This window comes from Penicillium argentinense (genome assembly GCF_028826775.1).
Source record: "Penicillium argentinense strain IBT 30761 chromosome Unknown utg000003l_segment0_segment0, whole genome shotgun sequence".
Lineage (NCBI taxonomy): Eukaryota > Fungi > Ascomycota > Eurotiomycetes > Eurotiales > Aspergillaceae > Penicillium > Penicillium argentinense.
Genome location: NW_026622662.1, coordinates 2,275,404 through 2,297,831, shown reverse-complemented (window position 1 = coordinate 2,297,831; position 22,428 = coordinate 2,275,404). Strand labels below are relative to the sequence as shown.

At 49.3% G+C, this 22,428-nt stretch overlaps 6 protein-coding genes across 6 annotated transcripts; 4 read left to right on the top strand and 2 right to left on the bottom strand.

Moving 5' to 3' along the window:
- Window positions 1–533: 533 nt before the first annotated feature.
- On the top strand, window positions 534–2,451 carry N7532_002948 (hexokinase family protein; the record flags this gene model as incomplete). The annotated part of the gene is made up of 4 exons (XM_056615442.1): window positions 534–1,048; window positions 1,107–1,221; window positions 1,288–1,763; window positions 1,821–2,451. 4 exons carry the CDS (start codon window positions 534–536, stop codon window positions 2,449–2,451), a joined length of 1,737 nt encoding a protein of 578 aa, XP_056478414.1.
- A 93-nt stretch (window positions 2,452–2,544) lies between these two features.
- Window positions 2,545–4,047, bottom strand: N7532_002947 (uncharacterized protein; the record flags this gene model as incomplete). Its single annotated transcript, XM_056615441.1, has 1 exon — window positions 2,545–4,047. One exon carries the CDS (start codon window positions 4,045–4,047, stop codon window positions 2,545–2,547), a length of 1,503 nt encoding a protein of 500 aa, XP_056478413.1.
- An 810-nt stretch (window positions 4,048–4,857) lies between these two features.
- N7532_002946 (short-chain dehydrogenase) lies at window positions 4,858–7,140 on the top strand (the record flags this gene model as incomplete). The annotated part of the gene is made up of 1 exon (XM_056615440.1): window positions 4,858–7,140. The coding sequence occupies one exon, from the start codon at window positions 4,858–4,860 to the stop codon at window positions 7,138–7,140; it is 2,283 nt and encodes a 760-aa protein (XP_056478412.1).
- A 2,797-nt stretch (window positions 7,141–9,937) lies between these two features.
- Window positions 9,938–11,084, top strand: N7532_002945 (bZIP transcription factor; the record flags this gene model as incomplete). Its single annotated transcript, XM_056615439.1, has 2 exons — window positions 9,938–10,024; window positions 10,092–11,084. 2 exons carry the CDS (start codon window positions 9,938–9,940, stop codon window positions 11,082–11,084), a joined length of 1,080 nt encoding a protein of 359 aa, XP_056478411.1.
- Window positions 11,085–13,068: 1,984 nt separating this feature from the next.
- On the bottom strand, window positions 13,069–14,094 carry N7532_002944 (uncharacterized protein; the record flags this gene model as incomplete). The annotated part of the gene is made up of 2 exons (XM_056615438.1): window positions 13,069–13,428; window positions 13,618–14,094. 2 exons carry the CDS (start codon window positions 14,092–14,094, stop codon window positions 13,069–13,071), a joined length of 837 nt encoding a protein of 278 aa, XP_056478410.1.
- A 6,545-nt stretch (window positions 14,095–20,639) lies between these two features.
- Window positions 20,640–22,000, top strand: N7532_002943 (epoxide hydrolase family protein; the record flags this gene model as incomplete). The annotated part of the gene is made up of 4 exons (XM_056615437.1): window positions 20,640–20,896; window positions 20,960–21,506; window positions 21,574–21,649; window positions 21,717–22,000. 4 exons carry the CDS (start codon window positions 20,640–20,642, stop codon window positions 21,998–22,000), a joined length of 1,164 nt encoding a protein of 387 aa, XP_056478409.1.
- Between the last annotated feature and the right edge of the window lie 428 nt (window positions 22,001–22,428).

Sequence of the window (22,428 nt, the reverse complement as noted above, 5' to 3'; positions counted from 1 at the left end):
AGGCAATGAGTAATTTTCCTGCGCTGAGGTGCAGCCTCCCCATTCCTCTTCATGTCACCCTGCCGACAGCCTCCGTCCCACAGACTGCAAATCTGTGATCATGAGGTGAACGAGCCATAGCGAGAGATATCACTTGGAACTGGATTTTGATTGGACCGTCGGAGGAGGCTCTTGCCCCAACGAGGCTACAACCTAATGACCCGCCGTACCACCGTTGCACAAGTGGGGCATGGAAACATGAAGAAGGCAGCTTTGTTGGGGGAAAACAGTACGGACAAAGGAAATGTTGCGTTGTTTGGTCTGTCGTACTCTCGTCTCCACTTTGTGTGAACTAGATGATCAAACACACTCGGGTTCCACCTCATGGTATTTTGCACGGCACAAGAGAGAATGCTGATGATGTCGGTCTCAGTTTTAGGGAGATAAGACACGTCCCCAAGGCGGCTCGCCATCTTCAGCCATGCCTCATTCAGTCAGACAATGTAGGTAGCCGGTAAATTCAGACTCGTCTCAGTTCTCACCGCAGCCGCTTCATGATGCAGTGCACGTCCAGCCCGGCCGAAGCGCCCGCAAAACTATCATCGCCCCCGACATCAACCACCAAACAGCAGTTCATCGACCATGTGGTTTCAAGCTTCACGGTGGCCCTCGACGCTGAAACGCTTTATGAACAATCATATGAACTCACCCGGTCGTTGAGGAGTAAGGTGGATCTCCCAGACTCATTAGCCATGCTACCTTCCTTCGTCGACCATCTCCCGACTGGCAAAGAGCAAGGAGACGTCTTAGCCATTGATATTGGAGGGTCCAACATGCGAGCTGCCATCGTGTCTCTGGAGCCATCCGCAGTCAATCCAATAAACCGGCTCAGAGTCCGAAAGCATCAAACTTGGGCGATCACAGTGACTGTCAAATCGCTCTCGGGCTCGGAATTCTTCAGCTGGATAGCGACCAACATCCAGAACTTTCTATATGAGCTGATGCGGGCTGATCTGGGCTTCGAGCTTGCTGCCCTCCCTGCCGGCCTCGTGTGGTCCTTTCCACTGGAGTAGGCGTATCCCGCTCCTTTTGCTGACGTCAGAATATGCCTAACATGAGCTGAACAGACAATTTGAGCTTAGCGATGGAAATCTTCGGGAGATGGGGAAAGGATTTGTCGTTGGCCACGAGCTACAAGGGCAGTCGATTAAGAAATGCATGGACAAGGCATTTGCGGAAATGGTGTGTTAATTCCTCGCGGCTCGCAGTTGTCTGGCGCCAATATCGAATCTGACGTTATCGTACCAGGGCCTCGAGATCCGGTTAGAAGCTATTTTGAATGATAGCGTGAGCGCGCTGCTCGCTCTGTCCTACGTCGATCCCTCTACCGAGCTTAGTATCATAGTAGGGACCGGGTTCAACGGCGGACTGCGACTACCGGCAACTGCTTTCAACGCCTCGAAGCTGAGACATCGATCAAACCGTCAAGAAGATGCGACGCGAAAGAACCTGGAGATTCTCGTTGACGCTGAGCTCTCCGTTGTAGGGCAAGGAATTCTCCCTCGTGTAAGAACGACGTGGGATTCTCGGGTAGCCGCTTTGTCGCCATTTGGGCCCGACGTACTCGGGTTGGAGCTTCAAGTTGGAGGGCTGTTTCTCGGTGAGCTCGTTCGCCAGGTAGTTGTCAACGCGATCAACACTGTCGGTTTGTTTGATGGGCATTTGCCTGACCTGATTCAAGCACCCATGACTTGGGAACTGCGCCATGGTGCAATACTGGAAAGGTAAGAGGAGCCGTTGTCTAGTTTTTGTTTGTACGCCGCTAACTAAGTTTTGTGAAGATCTGAGCTGACAGCAGCGGACGTCGACCTGCCACAGTCCGTTGCAGAATCCTTCGGTCTTCCTTTCAAGCCGTCCCTGGAAGACACCTGCCTGGTGCGGCAAATCTGCCAAGCAGTGACAGAGAGAGCTGCTGCATATGTCGCGGTTGCAGCTTACTCGATGAGAAGTCTTCAGGTTCTATGTCGAGATGTAGAAGATGACGTAATTGGCATAGACGTATCGAAAGTGTCTTGCCTCGGTTCTGTTATCGAAAAGTACCCAGGCTTCATGAACAAGAGTCAGGAATATCTCGATCAACTTCAGCGGGTTTCCCCGATGTCTGGGCCGAAATTCGGTGGTCTCCAACTTCAAGCATGCTCCAATTCAAGTCTGACAGGTGTAGCCGTCGCTGCCCTGTTAGGAAAGATGCCAGGGTCTGATACAACGAGCACTACAATATCGTCTCCACCGCCGCCGGACGCCTTGGGAAGAACGAACTTGCCGGAACCATGTGTTGCTGTTGACAAGACGACTGAGGATTTTGTTCAGTCGATGAGCGAAGGCTGCGGCATCGATGAAGATCTACCAGGAAAACGACTGGGCATCTGGGCTTGGTTTCGAAGATTTGTTCGTTGTCGCGGGCGTGCGTAGATCTTGACAGTTGTTAAAAAATTACATTAGAGCGAGCCACAAAGTGTCATCGTCGTAACACGTTGAATGTATCATGTGGAACAGTCTATGTTCTTATACCCTAACTCGTTTGTGCTCTAGGTGCGTGTAGTATGGTTTGGTACGATACAAATCCCCAATAACTTCCGAACCCCTTACAATATGAGACCAAGGATGTGGCCAGTAAACTGGCTCAATAGGAGGCTGCCAGCCACTGATGCCGATGGGTATGTACTTATAACGGGATTGGATCTCGCCAGATGTTCTTGGGGTGCTATTTGGCTCCGTGCGCTGCTTCTTAGAGGCATCGCTTGTCTGTCCTTCGACGGACACAGTAGATGTAGTCGCACCCCTAGGAGATGATGTATGCTCTGGTAAGGCGGAATGATCTGGGGTAAATGCCGAAATAGAAACCGAATCTGCGGGAAGAAGTCCATGTCCAGGGCCTTCGTGGAGACCAGGTGCCCAAGACACTTCATCTGGGTTGAGTTCGGCGATGGCACCTTGTCTACATGGTGCGGCCATAGACATGAGATGATGCCCCGACAACTGCCTGTAGTCTGGGGTATCGGTAACACAGTGCTGACTCTCATAGCCTGCACAAACAATGTCTGCCTCTTGCTCCATTGGTTGTTCGGTGTCCAGAATGCTAGTCGAAGTTGTGAGCAGAGACACACTTGGATTCATCCAGTCCCACATCGTTTGGGAATAAACGAGTTCTTGAGAAGGATCGCTGAATATATATGAAGCATACGGATCGAAAAACGAGACTTCTGGAGTTGACGTCCAATCTGAAGCCGAAGGGCCAGGAAGATGCATGTCCAGTCCAGTCACATCGTTTTCGGGCTGGTACAAATCCAATCCAGGCACCTGAGACGCTTCAGATGCAGCAAAGCTCTTTGGGCTTCGGCCCCGGACAGTCAGAAAGGATGATGCGAGCTCGGCGATGAGAATACACGTCCCGTCTTCCTTCGATCCCAATATTGCGATAATCACCTTGAATTGCTGTCGAATTTCTTTCCTTCGCTTGCCATTGTTTGCTGTGGCCGACCGAAACTGAAGTCTCTCCCATGAGAATTGAATCTCGAGATGCTCCGAGCTCGTCCCAGAGGCATCTCCATCTCGACTCGGCGGAAGCAGGGGGATATCAGCTGGCCGCGCACCCCTTTCAGTTGTAGCATTCGATCTGTTGGCGCCTGAGGTGATAGTAACCTCGGTCGAATCCCAAGATTCCACAGCTTTGAGCCGAGCAAACAAGCCCGTGATCTTGGAATCTTGTCCGCTAGGATCGCGAACCATCCCGGATGGCAATGCCCATGTCGGCCATTCGTCAATCGAAAGCAATCCAGCAACACTAAATAGATTGCGTCGGTAACATGTCAGGAAATCCCCGTCGTTGCCCCCTTCCAGGGGCTCCTTAGCCAGAAGGAACCTCCCGCCAAGGCGTGCTCTAGGAAGAAAAGAGACACGTTGTCCATTCTTGCCGTAGAGTATGGAATCAGGCGTTGCCTGCATGGGGAGGAAGTCTAGCCAAGTTTCTGGGACATGACCTGCTGATTCATCGCCCAGTGCTGACATTATGGCCAGGGTTGATCAGTGAAAGCAGCATGAGAGAAATAAAGAACGAATTTATTGACCGAGAACAAGAATACGACGTGAAATGCCGGCCCTGGTGTCCGCGATGATCTGACTGATTGAGATGCGTGACGGGATGAGATGGGGTTCCCGATAACGGTCAACTAGTTAGTTAAATAACCGGGTAACGTGATTATTAGTAATCGGCTGGAGCGTTAACATAACTAACCCCCGCCCAACCGGGCCACCCCCCTGAACGGGCCACCCCAAACCACATACTAAACACGATTTTTGTAGTACCTTATATTTCAACGCTCAGGGCTTATTATCTCGTCGTAAGATATTATATGTTTATTGTACGATGAAAAGTAACCTCTCATGTACGAGAAATATTTTAGAGGGTGATAAAATAGACATATGTATCCACACCCACGAAATTTCGCGAAATATCACGTGACCCCCAGGATATCTGAGATATCTGATCGCACCCACCCATTTGACCCCCATCCCGCGCAAGATATCTGACCGCAGATCGAGCCTGCGAAATCTTGGCAGTAATCCTGAAGCCAGGGATAGCTTCGTACGCGCCCTTACGGGGCTATGACAGTACCTTACGATGAATCAAGGGAGGGGGGGGAGGGGGGATTAGGGATGATGGGGATAGGCGGTAGGAAGGGTGGTAAGAAAGGCAGCTGGTTACTGTGTGAATTCCGCGTCGCGTTCCTTCCTCTCTTGTCATTACTCCTACCTATACGCATCTCATCATCAAGAGAAAGAGAGAAAGAGAGAACACTATTTCGAACCTAATCAAAAATGGCTTTATCATCACCTTCTACTCCCTGCTCCTCTCCTCCATCATCACAGACCCAGGAGCTAGCGCAGATTGAGCTCCAGGACCGATTAAACCTCCACAGCATCAAAGCCCTACACTACATGCGAAGCCAGCGGCCTAAGAATACATCCAAGGCTTATGTTAACAAGCATAAGGAATGGCAGGTAAAGGAACACCCTTGTGACCTTGTCTCTAGTTCGTACGAGAAGCTAAACGAGATGCTACAGAGCTTCTGCAAAAAGCAGGGCTTCCCAGACGGCGAACTAGTCACAGAGAAGAAGCTTGTCTACTTTCTTGACACTGAGGTTCTTAATCGACCTCTTCGGTCCTCTCAATATAAGAAGGATCGTACACGGCCAGATGGATCAAAGGTAGAACAAACCCTAGGAAGCAATTCAATCACTCAATATATCAATGCTATTGTGGACCTCTGGAAGTTCCAAAAAAGCATTGGTACGAATAGCTTCCCTAACCCCCGTGGATATGCTGTTTCCGCCTTGATGACTGGCCGACTACATAAGGAAAGCGAGCGAAAGCGCGAGCAGTATCTTGACCGAGCTGCAGGCACCCTGCAGGATGGATATTCCAAGGATAAAATCAAGGACTTCGTACGATACTGTTGGCAAGGATGGCGAACAAAAGATCTTAAGCATCGAAAGCCTCAAGCTCAGGAGTCCTATCTTCGCACGGCCGTGGATTTCCTTTTCAGTCACAATATGCTCCTTCGTGGAGAATCGCGCCGGCAACTCCAGTTTCCTGACCTGTTCACTATCTCCTTACCCAACGAAGGACCGACCCCCTGTTGGCCAATGATCATGATTATGAATAATGGAAAGACTAACCAGTTTGGCCGCTTGCAGTATATGGGGGTAATGCGCCATCAGGATCCTCTCCTTTGTACGATGAGCCAGGCGGCTTTTTATCTCTTTTATCGCTGGCAGATAGTAGGGGAGTCGCCACCTCGGTTTCGGAGCCGACCAGAGTGGTATAATTTCCACTTCTTCAAGGGCTCAGATCGAGAGAAGCCAATCTCGTACGAAATCCAGCTGAAATGGGCCAATGAGGTCTATAAGGCAATCAATCTCTCTACCGACAAGAAGACACATGCAGGCCGAGCTCAGGGGACAAAACAAGCCGAGCTAGAAGGCGTGGAAGAGAACCAGATCCGCCGTGCTGGTCAATGGAATCAGGATGCCTTAACTAACTGCTATCTGACGCATCTGCCGCGGAAATTCCTTCGTTCTATGGCTGGTTTCCAGCCTGATGCAATTGGGAACTACTATCTTCCTCGAGCAAAAATTCAACCTCCAGATTCCCTCGTACGAGCTCTCTGGCCATGGATCGATCAGTGGCTTGCCTGGTTCCAGTCCAACGATCCTACAAATGAGCCACCTAGCGGGGCTACTAGTCAGGAACAGGAAGACCGAGATGATATGGCAGCCCAAGGCTTTTTCCGGCTACTGAATCAACTACGGATCATCCTCCTCCAGGACTCGGTTCTCCTACAGGCGCAATTTCCCCGGCATTCAATGTGGGATGACCCTATTTTTGCACGAGAAGACTATACTGCATTTGCAGAGCAAATACGGCAGTCCCTTCTTTGTACGGAGACCCCTCAGGAGATTCAGCTCCGGCAGACGCTTCCTATTATTGCCGACCGTCTTAGTGTCCTCCAGAAGGATATCCATCAGGTGGTTGATCTTCATGGTTATCAGGCCCATGAACAGCTTAGAAAGATTTCTCGCCAGCTTCATGATCTCCTTTCTGGTCACGTTACCTTTGCCGTACGAGCCATGGATACCTCTATTATCGAAGCGCGGACACCAGACTCGGACTCATTCACACCGTCCTCTCAGCTAGCAGCATGTCTATCGGAGGCATCATCTTTGCAGCCTCCTGTAGATAAGCAGCAGCTTCTCCCACAGGGGATCGATACTCCCTCCTCTTTATTATCCCCCTCTCGGTCTCTCTACTCGCTCTCTCGTACGATACAGACTGTGCCGGAGGTCTGGAGAGAATGGACATGTGGGTTAGGTGCAAATCCATCTGTCCAGTCATTAGAGAGATCGTATGGTGCGACCTGGCGGCCTTCCTCTCGCGAAAGGGTCATGTTTTGCCGCCGAAAAGTTATCATCGACGAGATCTACGCTAGATATGGTAAGGGCCTGTCTCTGGATGCAGCTGTTGAGGAGCTAGAGCTTGTACGGTGCAGAGGCAAGCTTTCGCTTTACCAGCTATCTCAGCTTCTCTCAAAAGCTCGCTAGCGACTCTATAGTGAATTGATTTTTGATTTTCTGCCGGCAGAAGAAGGAGGGGGGATTGGAATGTAAAAACGGCCCTCTTACAAGGTCAATACAGAAATCTGACCCCCATTCCATGGGTCATGTATTGAGGGCTTGGCGGTTTCGCCATAATAACGCGCGAAATTACGCGGCAAATCTGACCCCCATATATCCTCTATGTATAGTAAGTGTACTGTTGATGTGTGGCCCACTCGTTTCGGTGGCCCACTCGTTTAGGAATCACGTTACTGGAAGTTGACTGTATTCAACCGCAGGCAACTACTGGCATCGGCTGAGTGAATGAAGATATGTTGCGAGAGCTGTAAGCTGTACGCTGTACGCTGCGGATGAAGGTATTTCGGAGCATTGGAGATGGAGAATAGTGGAGTAAGCTGAGGTCGATGATTCGATTTATATTCCTCGATGCGGCGTGCTCGGTCTTGATGATGAGTTGATGACGTTCGGACGGAGCATGAGAGCCCGTTACAGTCAACTCTCGCTTATGGCACACCCCACCATCCAACAGAATTTGCGTGCCATAAGTGAATTGTGCTTATTGTGATCGGATGACTAATTTGGTTATATTGATCGACATACATTAATTCCTAATTAGGAAGTCATCCAATGTCCTCTGTTTCCTCCCATCCAACTGTAGCCTATTGAATAGACGTTCTAACCCCTCTATTTGACGTATATTTTCCTCAGTAGTGCCCTCTTGATGCTGAGCCCATAGGAGAGCTTTCTGAATACTATTAATAGCCTCAGCACCAGACGGAAGCTCTATTGGTGGTCCACATATATATTCGTCATCCTGGTCATCATCATTACCACCATCACCACCACTACCCTCACCAGATATGTCGGCGATGATATCAGATAAATCAGGCTCACCGAAGTCATTTTCATCTGATGGATTTAAGAAATTATCCAATGTCATGACTGTATGTGTATCGCTATCCACATCTGCAGGAAACCGGTTGATTACGCTCTGGTATAGAGGCATTAATTCAAGCGGTTCGGGCCTTGGCGCACTTTGTATCTGATCAGTGCAGCGACTAACGATAGTGCTCTTAACAAAGCAGTTCTGTATAGTCTGATCAAGAACATCATTTCGCCAGGCCTGGGTAAGCCAGCGGAGGGTGTAATTGAGGCTCATTTTCTTGTTCGGATCGAGGTTCCGGTCAAGGATATTAATCATCCATATCATCCATTTCCTCCGATAATGGTGCTTTAGATTTTGGATGATTCCTTGATCTAATGACTGATAAACCGATGTCGCATTTGCTGGGAAAAATACCACCTTGATATTAGATGGTGGCGGTGCGTCTTCAAGCGCACATAGATGTGCGCTAAAATTGTCTAGCAAGAGCAGAACGCGTCGTTGCTTGCCAATATGCTTATAAAACGCGCGAAGCCATTCACCCATAATACCACTGCGCATTCACGCTTTCCTATTCCAGCGCCAGGTACATCCGATAGCTCGGATATTTACCCCCCGAAGAGCGCGTGGTGTCTTTGCTGTACCGATCAGCCATAGAGGCACTCGGTCTGATCCAGTAGAATTCGTCGAAACCACTATAGTGATTCGGGCCTTATCTCTCTTTTGACCAGCATAACCATCTGTTGATAGACCACCGTTTGGCATACGGCGCCAGTAAAGCCCAGTTTCATCCATATTATATATATCCTCTGGTTGATATTGACTGCAGATCGCCTGAATAGGTTTTATCTCATCGTGTATCGAGGTTGGGACTGATGCAGATTCACCGTGGAAGGTATGGTAATGGAGGGAATGACGTTGTTTAAACCGAGTAAGCCACCCATCAGAGAAAAGGGGCACTGGACGTTCAGCATATTCAGGGATTTTCCTCCTGTTAGAGGAAGACGGTAGATCGGGGCAGTACGCGCCCCACTCTCCTTCCTCTCCACTTCTCGCTCCTCTCCTTCCCCTCTCTCCCAGATAGATGCCAATACAGTCAATCATCTGCCACACTTTCTACACTATCTAACACCTCCAATACTCAATAGCTTTAAGCCGAAGTAGTGGGCCTGTTATAGGAAAGCCGGCATCCTGATGTCGTTGCTGCCATTCAAAGAGAGCTTGGTCTAATATAGGCCAATGTGATGTCGATGAGCGCATATTTAGACTTGCTGGACCAGTATCAAGATGCTGGTATTTGGATGAAAGGATCTTTGAGACAGTGGCCCGATCAATAAGTCGACCAAATTGGGACCGAAACCACTCAACGCAGGCTCGCTGAGAAGGCGTAGGTTGTGTTTCGGATGCATAGACGCGTAGAGCCTGCTTCTGAGCGTCAGGTATGCCCTTCCTGGCTCGCCTTGTGGTTGGCATTTTGGCCGAAAGTGCGACTGAATTCTGCATTGTGATTGGTCGGTGTACTATGACTAAGTAAAATAGGAGAAAAAATGTGTGCTATAACTGAGATGTGCCATAAGTGGTCTTTTTATATGGTAAAAGGGGGAAAAGTGGGTCCGTCCACGAAAATTCGGTGCTATAACCCGATGTGTGCTATTTCTGGGCGTGCCATAAGCGAGAGTTGACTGTAGTCTCCGACTCCAGCCAATTTCAAAGTCATAAACTTTGGGCGCAGTTCGGGCCAATCGTGGCGACCCACCGATTTTTCGATTATTCAACAGTCCAGACGCCCCGTCCCCGATGAGTAAAGCAACGCCGTCACGTCCTTTTCGCGCTCTTGGATTATCCATTACATCACTGCATGTCTTCAAGATAAAGAAATGGCCCCAAAAGCAATACACGATGGTCGAAGCAATGCTGACGCACCCGCGCCTCGCAAGAGAGGCCGGCCACGAACTGGGACGGACGATCAGCAAGTTCCCGAGGTGGGTACATCCCGAGCAACTGCAGAGCAACTTGGGAACTGACTCAAGGAATCCAGAGACGTCGAACGCAGCTTCGCGTCGCGCAGGAAGCATATCGAAAGAGAAAAGAGACCGCGATCGTCAATCTGCAATCTCGCGTACAGGAACTCGAGTCGGGCATCGAAGAGTTCAGCGAGTCGTTCCTTTCGTTCAGTGCTCTTCTGTTCGAGGTTGGGATTCTCCAAAATCAGCCTCGTGTCACGGCTGCTCTGCAAAAAATTACACAGCACTGCGTGTCGCTTGCCAAAAGTGGCTGCGACGAGGCCGAACAAGCACCTGCAGCGCCGGCGGACGAATCGCCACCGACGACTCCCACGGTCAGCGATACACGAGATATAATCTCAAATGACAATCCGCTCATAACGCAACTTGGTTCACTGCCAATAATCGGTGACGCTTTCCAGTCCACGTCGGACCTCGCGGCTCAATGGCCTGGGCTATCACAACTACCCCCTACGCCACCCTTCCAACAACAAGCAATTCTACCGTTCGGAATAGACTTGTCATTTCCGAATATTCCCTTCTCATCTACCCCTAGTCCCGCCTTGAATTTCCCGACCATAGTATCGCCCGATAATCTCCTAAAGCAAGGGCGCTGGACACTCTCACACCGTTTGGTCCGACAATGCGGCGAGACTGTATACTATTTATTAACAAGCTCATTTAGAGACGATCCAAGGGTCAAAGCAATCTTCGGCAAACGATTGACCATCGACGAGCGCAACCGCTTCATCTCCGGATTCGTCGATTTCATGCACGACGAAAAAGGAGACACGATCGAGTTCAGGACAAAAGTTCTCAATTCAAGGAGGAACAGCTACTCGCCTGAACAGCTCGCCGTTTCCTCTCGAACGTGGCAAATTGTCAATGAATCGGGTGCTGATGAGTGGATGGATGCGAGTGGTGTGCAAAGGCTGCTACAGCAGCGAGGGATTCGTATTCAGGACCCGAGCTCGCCCCTCTCCGGTCCCCGGTTCAATTCGGCTCCGCAGCTCAACGTAGCGAGCTTCATTAAATGTGAGTAATGCCGAGATCCAGTGGATGTTTGTGTCTTCTTGTCCATGTATTTACTGACCTTGTTGTAGATCTTTCCCTCGAGGCTATCTGTCTCGGGCGCGGACCAGCGTTCCGAAAGCGCGATGTTGAGAATGCTATTCGCCTTGCAACTCTTGATGATCCGTGGGCGTTTAACGCTGTGTGCGAAATACCATAAATTATGTATAATAACAATAATTGTCTACAATAGATATAATCTCCGCTTACTTTGCACATTACCTTTTCTTCCTCATTACCTTCTCTGTCTGCGCTTTACCCCTGCTGCGCTTCCCTAGTACCCGGGAAAAAAGGGGCATGGTGGTTGTGTATGCTAGCAGTAACGGGAAACTACTTCTTTGAAGTAGTGGGCCGTAGCATCATGGTGGTGACCAGAAGGCGCTACAACGGGTATGTTTCCAGCTCGTACCTGGGCCATATCTGTGTGGTATCGCCAACATACTCAACTAGCAAGGCTTGCGGAGACCCTGTGATGGCTCGAGAGGACGGATGCGCATGTCGGTTGGCCTAGAGAGGGAGAGTATTATGCCTGACTCGTACTCAGGTCCCTAGGAGCCTCCTGGCGCGGTATCACCCTTAATACTATCGCCCTTGCGGCTAGCTTAAGGTGCAAACTCCAGAGATGTTTGCAGCAGCAGAACCCTTTGGGCCGGGGTTCTGCCAATAGGGACGGGTAATCATTATCTGAGCAGGAAGTGCCAGGTAGAAGATGGTTATGGAATCGACGAGAATTTGTTAAGGCTTTGCCACAGGCGATCGCGAGTCGCCCAACCCCTGTTGTCTCTGGCGCCCGGCGCCCACAAAGGCCGTTTTTGCCGTGCATGAGAGACCACGGCGTGCTGCGAGCGCAGTGTTGATCCAGATGCACACTGGTCGGATTGCTCTTCGAGAGTACCTGGCTACGCTACAACAGTGGCGCGAGGAGCAGCTGGATATCAATCCCTGCGTCCGCCGCAGACCTGCTCTTGTGAGCAAGGCAAGCAGGATGTGGCACACGTTCTCTACTACTGCCCTCGATTCGCAGCTCTTCGCCAACAAACCCTAGGAGCAAGGCCCTATCTCTCGCTCACCAGGCTGCTTATGCAGCCTGAATCAGCAACCAAAGCTGCAGATCTGATGTTACGAAGCCGGCTCCTCGGCCAATTTAGAGCCCTGCCGAACACATACCGCATTATCCGCCCATCCGCGGCTGATGCGTGATGAGCTATCCTTGGTACTCATTGCCGCTGCGACACCGACCGGTGTCGTACGCGGCGTCGGCTTGCATCGGCGAGCCACCATTCCCCAGCAAAACCACCCAGTCCACACGGCCTCGAAGAAGTGCGGGATTGAATGCATCAACAGCAGTCTGGGACGAGATCTTCCTTTTGACCTCACTGGAGAGAACCTACTAGTCTCCACCGCCAGCGGCCTCAGTTAAGCCAGGCTGTATGAGGACGATTGGAGCGGTGTTGACCGGTAATCTGGTGAAGGAGGAGCGAGGGAGGAGGCTGAGAGGTTGGGGGACAGAAGTGATTTTGAGTCAAGTAATCTAGTTATCCCAGCTAGCTACAGTGTCCTGCCGGCAAATCGGGCTCACACCTGACAGATCCGAGTATGAATAATACTACTACTACTACTACTACTACTACTACTACTACTACTACTACTACTACTACTACTACTACTACTACTACTACTACTACTACTACTACTACCGCCGCTTACTTTGCGTGATGCGACGATTAGAAGCAGGATCCCGCTGTGGAGTTGGGGAAATCCTTCCAGTGCATATGTTCCCTATGTCCGCGAAATTTCTTTAAAAAAGCGCCCTTTGCATCCCAGCCCTTCATTTCGACTGTCACTTTAGCTTCTAGGGACTGGCCTTTAAAATCCAGGGCCGGACTCCAAAATCACCTATATTTTCCATTTACATTTTCTCCTTTTTTGGGTCACGCAAATGCGCAGGCACATTTTCTAGTCACGTCGACGCCAAATAGAGACTCTGTCATGGATCACCCCATTCTTATCCTTGCCCACAGTGTGCGTGCGCTCTGGCTGCCAGTACGCCACTCTCTCCAGGCCCGCCTTGCTGGGCTCTCGCAACGGGTCCGCATCGACAAGACACTTATCGTTGTAGGAGATCTTCTCACCGGGGTGGCTCAGATGCGCCATGTAGGCCTCGGAGGGCGAGGCAAATAGAGGGCCGGGGGCCAAAGGGTCCTTATGACGAGGAGATTCCAGACAGATCAGATTGCTTGCAGGTAAGGAAGCAAGGAGCTCGGTCTGTCGGAGAGCCCATTTAGGACGGAGCTCTGGGCTCAGAGCACAGAAAAACTAGATGGTTGTTAGAAGGAAAGTCCAGAAAGACCAGAAAGATCCAGGGTGGGTCGGAAATGGCACCACAAAATTCTAAAGACAGAGTGAAGCATCTTGCAAGTCCCTCTGTCGGACGCAGAATACAAGTGGAGAGAAAATAATAGCAATGACGGAATGGAGCCCGACAGCGGCATTGAGTATACATACCGTGTAATCATAAATGACATCAAATCCATTTCGAGGTACTCCAATCTCCTTCAACCAGGTATCATCAAAGAAATCCCCCTGGACGAAAGTGACCTTCCCTTTCCCAACTTTCTCATCTCGCACGCGGTACCGGCTATGGTTCTCCTTCTCCTTATTGCACGCTTCGACAGCCGCGGCGCTGCACTCCAGGCCATAGGCATCATACCCAAAGCTCGCGAATAAGAGCACGTCGACTCCACGTCCACAGCCCGGCACCAGGGCCTTCTGCCTCTCACTATCCTGGGCGATGGGCCCGCCAATAGTGCCAGCTCGCTGGACCAGGGTGTCTTCTAGCGCGGGGTTGGGGAAGCCACGATCCCGGGGCAGATTATCACTTTTGTCCCAGAGGGAGGCCCAGCCCTCGACATACTTGTCCCCTTGATATTTGGCCCAGTATGCTTGAATATCCTTCGGATCAATGTTGGTAGGAGTCGTCATGGCTGTGGGGTGGTGATGTAGTTTGGGGAGGGGGGGACGGGGTGGAGTTGGAGGTACTCGCTCGGGCGTAACAGTGATAAATAAGGTGGAAAATAGGAATAGTACAGAGTGGTCAGAAACTATTGACTACACAGAGAAGCAAATAATATTGGGTGCACGTCGCGTGTTCTACTTATGCCTCTCTACACTCGTAATTAAGGGTCTTTAACGTAATTAGACCTCGCCACGACCCGAGGGTAATCCTGACGACCCGGACCGCGACCCGGACCACGCAGGTTTTAGGGTCGTAAGGTTAGACCCTGAAATGGGGTCAGGCTAGGGCCATAGAAGTCGCGAACCTACCCTCAGGGTCGTCAAACAAGGCAAACATTGCCAAGTCACGCGGAGCATAAGTTATGCAGATTTTGTCTGTATTTTTGAGTATCTCACTTACTGTATTTAGAGGAGTAGTTTCTTAATTTGACAATGTAGAATGAATTAAATCAAAACAAATCAAACTAATGAATCAACTGAAAAGAATGCCCGAATCTCGAATTACATATTAGACGTTTCATACCCATCTAGCAACCTTGAACGCTTACGGACTCTGCCTGACACTCGGTGCTGTATCTCTGGCAGAGGTATTGCTTCCGACTCTTGACCATCGTCTTCCTCCTCATCACCTCTCACATAGTCAGCTATATTGCTTATACGTCTTTTGCCGAGTGCTTTTGCGGACGGACCCTGGGCAGCCTGAGAGGTTGGTCGGGTCTGCGAGATAGCTCGGGGCTGGGACCTGGCTCGGAGCTGTGTCGTAGACGCTTCATCCTCTTCATTGTCGCTAATTGGATCAACAGCGAGTTGCTGCTGTGTTCTCTCTTCCTTTGCAGCCTGTACCTCCTGAGCCGAAAGATATTCAGAAAGCATTATTCGCTCCTCTTCATGAATCTCAAACCGTGATGTACACATATACATCATAAGATCTGAGATTGCTTGAGGTTGGAGAGAGCCTCGACGATAATGACAGATATCTCGTGCAGAGCTAAAAAGCCGCTCTACCCCTGCACCACTAGCTGGGATAGAGAGCACATCGCGAGCAAGCCTTGCCATCGTAGGGAACTTATCTTGATGGTCTCTCCACCAGGTCAGAGGCTGGGCATTTGTGACTATATCTAAAGGACAAGTCAGTAATTGCTCAAATAGAGATCATGAAATACTTACTGCTATCAAGATACCTTGTAAGCTCATCTGACTGTGCTGGCTGTGAAATTTGAGACAGCTGCGACTCATCTAGAGCACAAGCTAAATCAAATTCATCCGATATCGAACTTATAGTCGGACCACCTAACCTTTGATGGTCCTCGGCAAAACTCTCAGAGTACTTCTCGAGGAAGGACTCAAGGCTCTGGCGATAGGCTGCTCGGTAGTCGACCCCAGATCCTGGGTCTGGATCCCAGTCGGGAGTCGAGAAGAACTTGAGTTTATCCTGTGGAGAAAGGATTGTGCCAACTGCGTAGAGATGACTGTCAATCTTGTCGGTGTCTCTGTAGTAGGCTGAGAGCTTGAGTTTTGCTGCTTCGAGGGATATAAGCATCACCTGCTTCCAAGCAACCTTCTTCCGTCGAAGCTGGTTAATCGACTTTTCAAGATGATCAAATAGCTTGTTGTAGACCTTGAAAACCCGATGGATAGTGACATTCTTTGTTTTGCACAAAAGCGTTGTGAATCGGCGAAAAGGCTCAAGAATACAAAGGAGATAATCAACCTGCCGCCACTGCTCCTGGCTTAAGGAAAAGTGCCCTTGGTCATACTGGGAGGAGAAAGCATCGAAGGCCTGCCGGAGCTTCTTCGCGCGTGCGAGCATTAAGAATGTAGAGTATCATCGAGGAGTAACGTCCTGGATTGGAACTAGCTTTTTCTCTCTTGCCTGCAGGTTGTAGAATGACTCCTGGCGCTGAGAGCTTGCATTAATATAAATCGCAAGGTTTCGGACCTAAGGAACAAATCAGGTTATGAATCGGAATTAAGTAAGACGTCTTACCTTGCTTAGAGTGTCAACAATCCCTCTTTCCTGCTGCGTCGCCCGCAGAGCTTCTACCCGATCATCAGACCATGTTTGCTCAGCCCTGTCATTTTTTGGAATAGCCTTCATCTTCCCAAGAAGACTTTTTAGGCTAATCTGGATCACATGTGCAATACATGGTACCCGAATGATAGCGACGTCGCTCGAGGATTGTAGACCTTCAATCGCCTCGTTGACACTCTCCATAAGAATTTTGTTGTTTGAAGCGTTGTCGGTAGTCACCGAAAGCACTCGATTCGTGATCTGATGCTCTTGTAGCAAGTCGAAAACCACCTCACTCAGATTTGCACCAGAATGAGCTCCATGTAAGGGCTGAAATCCAAGTAATATCTCACGGTACTCCCAGTCTTTGTCAATGAAGTACCCAGTGATAGCCATAAAAGCCTGTTTAAATGGAGATGTCCAGCAATCAAGGGCAAGTGATAGCTTAGCACCAGAAGGAAGTGTCTGAAGGGTAATCTTTTGGTTCTCACGGACTAGCTCTCGAAGCTGCCGGCGCATAGCTTTAGCGGATGGGATATCTGGCATTGATGGTGCAAGCCGGGCGTAAGAGATAAGATCACGGAACTCAGGGTGTTCAAGGAAAAGGAACGGAAGATGTGACACAGTAAGAAGCTTCGCAAGCTTCTGCTGCCAAATATGCGTATCGAATGTTCGTACGGGTGAATTCTGAGCCTAGGCGTAGAAGTAAGTTAGTAAATAGAGCCGATAATAGGGTGCTGAACATACAGCATGCTCTAATGCCAGCTTGATATTTGGCTTCTGCCTTTTGGCTAGGGCAGCTTTCCGACAAGTCACCCCATTATAGTGCTTGTTTATTGAAGTTGTTCCGCTATGAGCCCAACCAGGGTGATCAAGAACCTTCTGACATTGCTGGCACATAACTCCTGGTTTCCCATTTCTGTCTAAGGCGACCTGGTCAAAGTATTCCCAGCACTTTGCGCGTTTCCCATCCCAAGCCATCCGTTTCTTCCTCCCAAAGTCGGTCTGAAGCCACCAAGTCACAAATTCATCACTCATTTCTGGAGTATATAGAATGTATGTTCTGATCCGGTCCGGGCAAACGCGTTTAAGGCATTCGGGGGCTCTCAGAGGCTCGTAGACGGTCTGTTGGCTTCCGGAGGGGACGGGGGAGAAAGGCTGAGGTGGTGTAGAATTAGCAACGTATTCAAGGAAATCCGAAGGTGGCGCATCATGTATAGAGGAGAGGAATATATCAGATGACTGAGACATGATGAAGCTGTGTATAAGAAGGAAGGACTTACTGAGATTTTTCTTTGGTGTTAGGCGAAAGGACTTAGGGGTGTTGTAATTCAAAGGAAGATTGCTTGTTTTCCTTCTGGACAGAAAACTTGAGGGTTTATATACACGTGCGACCTCCAGATTGATTTCCAATCAAAGCTGGTAATTCCGTGAGGTCAGGAATTGATTCCGTTACGATACGACATATCACAACAAGGGGTAGAGGTACATGCTGATTCTGCATTATCTGATTTTTTGCTTGATAGATCACATCTAAACCCCGCTTTTTATTCAAATCCTCAAGCTAATTGGGTGACCCTCAGGGTAGTCAGACTGACCGTGGGAGGGAATTTCCTATCCCGAATCCCACCCGAATATTATGGCATAGGATAGGATTCCCATAGGATTTCCTTTTCATTGCGATAGCCACGGTCGTTTCCTAGGTCACTGACTAGGTTTTCAAGACCATCACCGCAGGAGTTAGGATGGTGTTTAAGTTTTGCGGAATGTAGTGCAACTATCTCATACATTCGAAATATATTTCCGCATCCTTACACATCAATTTCACCAACTTTCTATAAAACACACCACAACAATTCCTCTTAGATAGAAAAAAGGGCAAGTTTAGTATTACAAAACCAGAAGACGTATTCAAAAGACTTAATTCAAAGAATTACATAGGGGGTGAATGAAAATTGATGGAATCATAGTTAGACATACAGAACAGGTATAAGAAACAGTAATATATAATGATATGTCAGCGAATTTATTCATCCTAATCAGGAAAGGCGTAAAAGAATTATGCAATTCAGGGTAGTCAGGGTCGTAGTCAGGGTGACCCTGACGAGATTTTATGACCCTGAGGGTCGGTCCGGGTCGTAAGGCTCGGAACCGGAACCGTCCAGGTCCGGGTCGCGAGTCGGTAGGAGGGACCCAATATCAGGGTCGTGGCGAGGTCTATGTTGAAATATCACGGTTACTGGGATAATCATGGGGGCTGGGATCACGTGCATGCCTATATATCTGTTCACCAGTCTACCTGTATCTTACACAATCAACTCCCCTAAACAACATGAACACTGAAGCATCACTTATAAATCAACAGTCTAAACGTAATTCACGGGCGGACCGCCAACACGGGCGGCCCGCCACCCTACCCCAAAAACGCGTCACGCTAGCTACCTACCTTTTTCAGCCACCTACCATGCCACCAAAGCGCACTGAATCTCGTCAAAAATCAATCGAGCAGGAGGGCAAGATCTTATTAGCCCTCCAGGCTGTCCAAAATGGTCAGATTAAATCAATTTTCGCAGCTGCTAAGCAATTTGGCGTACCCCGTTCAACCCTACGCGACCGCGCTAAGGGTCTCATATCCTGCGTGGATATACGCGCAAATAGTCATAAATTGACCCAATTAGAAGAGGATTCGCGTGGTGCAGCGCCTAGGCCCTCTACCGTAGGAGAAATGGCCAATATTCTTCTTGCAGCGCGAGGATCAAACCCCCCATTAACCGTTGGTGTTAATTGGGCATCAACCTTTGTCAAGCGTCGCGATGAGCTTCGCACACGCTTCTCGAGACTGTACAATTATCAACGTGCGTTAAACGAAGACCCAAAATCACTACGAGGGTGGTTTACGAAGGTTCAAAGCGTGATCGATGAAAACGGTATTCAACCGGAGGATATCTACAACTTTGATGAGACAGGATTCGCAATGGGCCTTATATCAGCACAGAAGGTGGTTACGCGAGCTGAGTTTTATGGTCGCAGGGCAGTCCTACAACCTGGAAATCGTGAGTGGGTGACTACAATCGAGTCAATCAGTGCCGCTGGTTTCGCACTACCACCAACTATCATCTTTAAAGCCAAAAACCACAACACTAGTTGGCTTGAAGGGCTTCCAAACGACTGGCGAATTGAAGTCTCACCTAATGGCTGGACTTCAGATGAAATCAGTATTAGATGGTTAAAAAACCTATTCATCCCATATTCACAAGTTCGGATGAAAGGGAAATATTGCCTTCTGATTCTTGATGGCCATGGTAGCCATCTCACTCCTCAATTTGATCGACTATGTGCTGAAAACTCGATTATTCCACTCTGCATGCCAGCACATTCATCTCATCTTCTTCAACTGCTGGATATTGGCTGTTTCGCTGTTCTTAAACGTGCCTGTAGTTGCCTGATTATCAATCAAGCTCGGCTACGATATAATCACATCGACAAGCTAGATTTCCTAGCAGAATAACCTCAGGCACGTCAGGAAACATTTAAACGAGAGACCATTCAAAACAGTTTCTCAGCCGCAGGTCTAGTTCCACTAGATCCGGAACATGTCTTATCAAAACTCAATATATCACTCCGAACACCCACACCACCACCCAGCCGCCCTACCAGCCGATCAAGCTTATTCGGCCCAAAAACACCTAAAACTATCAAACAACTACAAAGACCGTCTTCTTATATCAATGGACTTCTTAGAAATCAATCAAGAAGCCCCCCTACTCGCACGAAGATTGCCCTAGATCAACTGGTTAAGGGCCACTTTCACACATCACATAGCGCAGCGCTACTAGCGCTGGAAAATGCTGATTTACGTGCACTACATGAGAAAAAACGGCAAAAACGAGCACGAACGAATCGCCTATTCGCTGTGAACAGGGTGTTACGGTCGGCGAGGGCCTACCGCCACCAGCGCAGCCAGTGCAGCCAGTTGAACGTGTTGAACAGCCCCCGCCTACTCCGGTTGATCACGTTCAAACACCTATTTATGCAGCGAAGCGTGCACCCCCTACATGTAGCGCATGCAGGCAGATTGGCCATATTATGACCCGTTGCCCTAATAAGTAGTTTTTTGAATTAATGGTGTTTTGGTGGTTTTATCTGCTTTTGAAAATGTGGTAGTGGGGATGGTTGACCGCTCGGTGGTAGTTGACCGCTCGGTAGTGGATTACGTTAATTATTGTGGAATTTACGAATAATTTACTCATCATCATTTCAGACCTCTCGGGTTGAATAATAATCAAACCGACCGCAAAGTTAATATGGATTTATAAGCCGCGGATCCTCAATGCATATCCAAGGTGACAAAACTGACAAATACCTAATTCCTCAGAAATGCATGAGGAACATTTATAGGGCTACGCCACGCAGGTCATTGGGATTTCCATCAAAAATCGCTGAGGCCACGCAATTGATTTCATTTACCAGTATGAGGGTTAGCTGGCGGACACTACTTGCCATGGACTGCCTGTTCCGGGCTGGTCACGGAAATCCACTGCGCGAAAAGGATGAATATAAGCTGCATCCTTTCCATATTGACCTCTCGTCGAGGGTACCGCGGATGCTGGACCAAATACAACATACTGAACTTCCCAAGCAGCCTGTCTACGTCAACAAGGGCACTGCGCAGGGAATCGGTCTAAGCGAACTGAAGTCGCTCCAAACGGAATGGTTAACTCGGTTCGACTGGGAGCACGAACAAGACGAGCTGAATAAGTAGGACATTACAAACATAAAGCCTCTGATATAGTGACATGTGTTAACCAAAGTGCCCCTCAGATTCAACCACTACACGGCCCAGATCGAAGGTCTGGAAATCCACTTCATCCACCAAAAGAGCAAGGCTCCAGGTGCTCAAGCTATCCCCCTCCTCCTCCTCCACGGCTGGCCCGGTTCATTCCTCGAGTTCGTCCCAATAATCAACAACCTCACTGAGAAGGCCACCACAGCAGCGGGTAAAAATGTCTCATTCGACGTAATCGTGCCGTCACTCCCAGGTTACGCTTTCTCGTCCGTACCACCAGTGGAATGGACCGTGTCCGACACAGCCCGCGTGTTCGATACCCTCCTAACAAAGGTCCTTGGGTACAATACGTATGCCGCCTTTGGAACAGATTGGGGTGGTGGTATCGCGTACACCATGTACAACCAGTTCAGCACAACTCTCCGCGCGGCGCATCTAACCTTCTTGCCATTTTTACCCTTGACTGCCAAACAGCTCGCTGTGGAGAATATCACTCTTTCGCCGCTGGAGGAATTCGAGCTGGCCATCACAGAAGAGTGGAGCAGCTCCGGGTCGGGGTATTGGGTTGAGCAGGCTACAAAGGTAGGCATTTACCATTGAAGATACTCACCAACTGGAGTCAGGACTGTGCTAATCTTGCCAACAACAGCCCAATACAATCGGCCTCGCACTCCACGACAATCCCGTGGGACAGCTCGCATGGATTGGAGAGAAGTTCCTCAACTGTAAGCTCGACGACACCTTAAAAGGACAACTTAGCAAGACCACTTTTTAACCTACACCTATTGATAGGGTCCGACCCCAACGCTGGCCACGCCCCATCTGTCCTAACCAACAACGAAATCCTCCGCAGCGTCTCCCTCTACTACCTAACAGAAACGTTCGCCTCTTCCGTGCTCATCTACGCACAGAACCCGAATGCCCCCTACACAGTCTACACGAAGGCTAACACAAACGCGCCACTGTTATTCAGTGCGTTCAAGTACAATGTCGCGTTCTGGCCGCCGGCCATGGTTGCGAAGGTGGGCAATCTGGTGCGGTATCAGAGTAGGTCTTTTGTTTTTGTCTATCTCTGACTTTTCCTCATACGCAATCCATGCAATAGTGGCTGATTGGGTTACTGTATCTTGCAGATCATGAGTTCGGCGGCCATTTTCCTGGTCTGGATAATCCTTCGGCTTTGCTTGGGGACTTGCGCGAGATTGCGAGCTATTGGGAGGACTGAGTTTGAAGCATGAAGAACCTGCGAGCGTTAGGCGCCTTTCTACTCCATTGGGATCGAAGTTGAAGTGATATGCTTTGCAGGTACTGCTGAATATATTTTTAAGATTACTGTTCTCCTGGTACTCATCTTGCCTTTGGTAACATAGGTGACCTCTCCATGTCTTGTTTCGGACGGTTTGTTGGAAGCGGAAACGCAGATGTATGTAATATCTTGGGGATACACCCTTAAGCTCGTAATTGATAGTTTGACCAATTTTCTTGTACTCGAGGCGTGGTGATA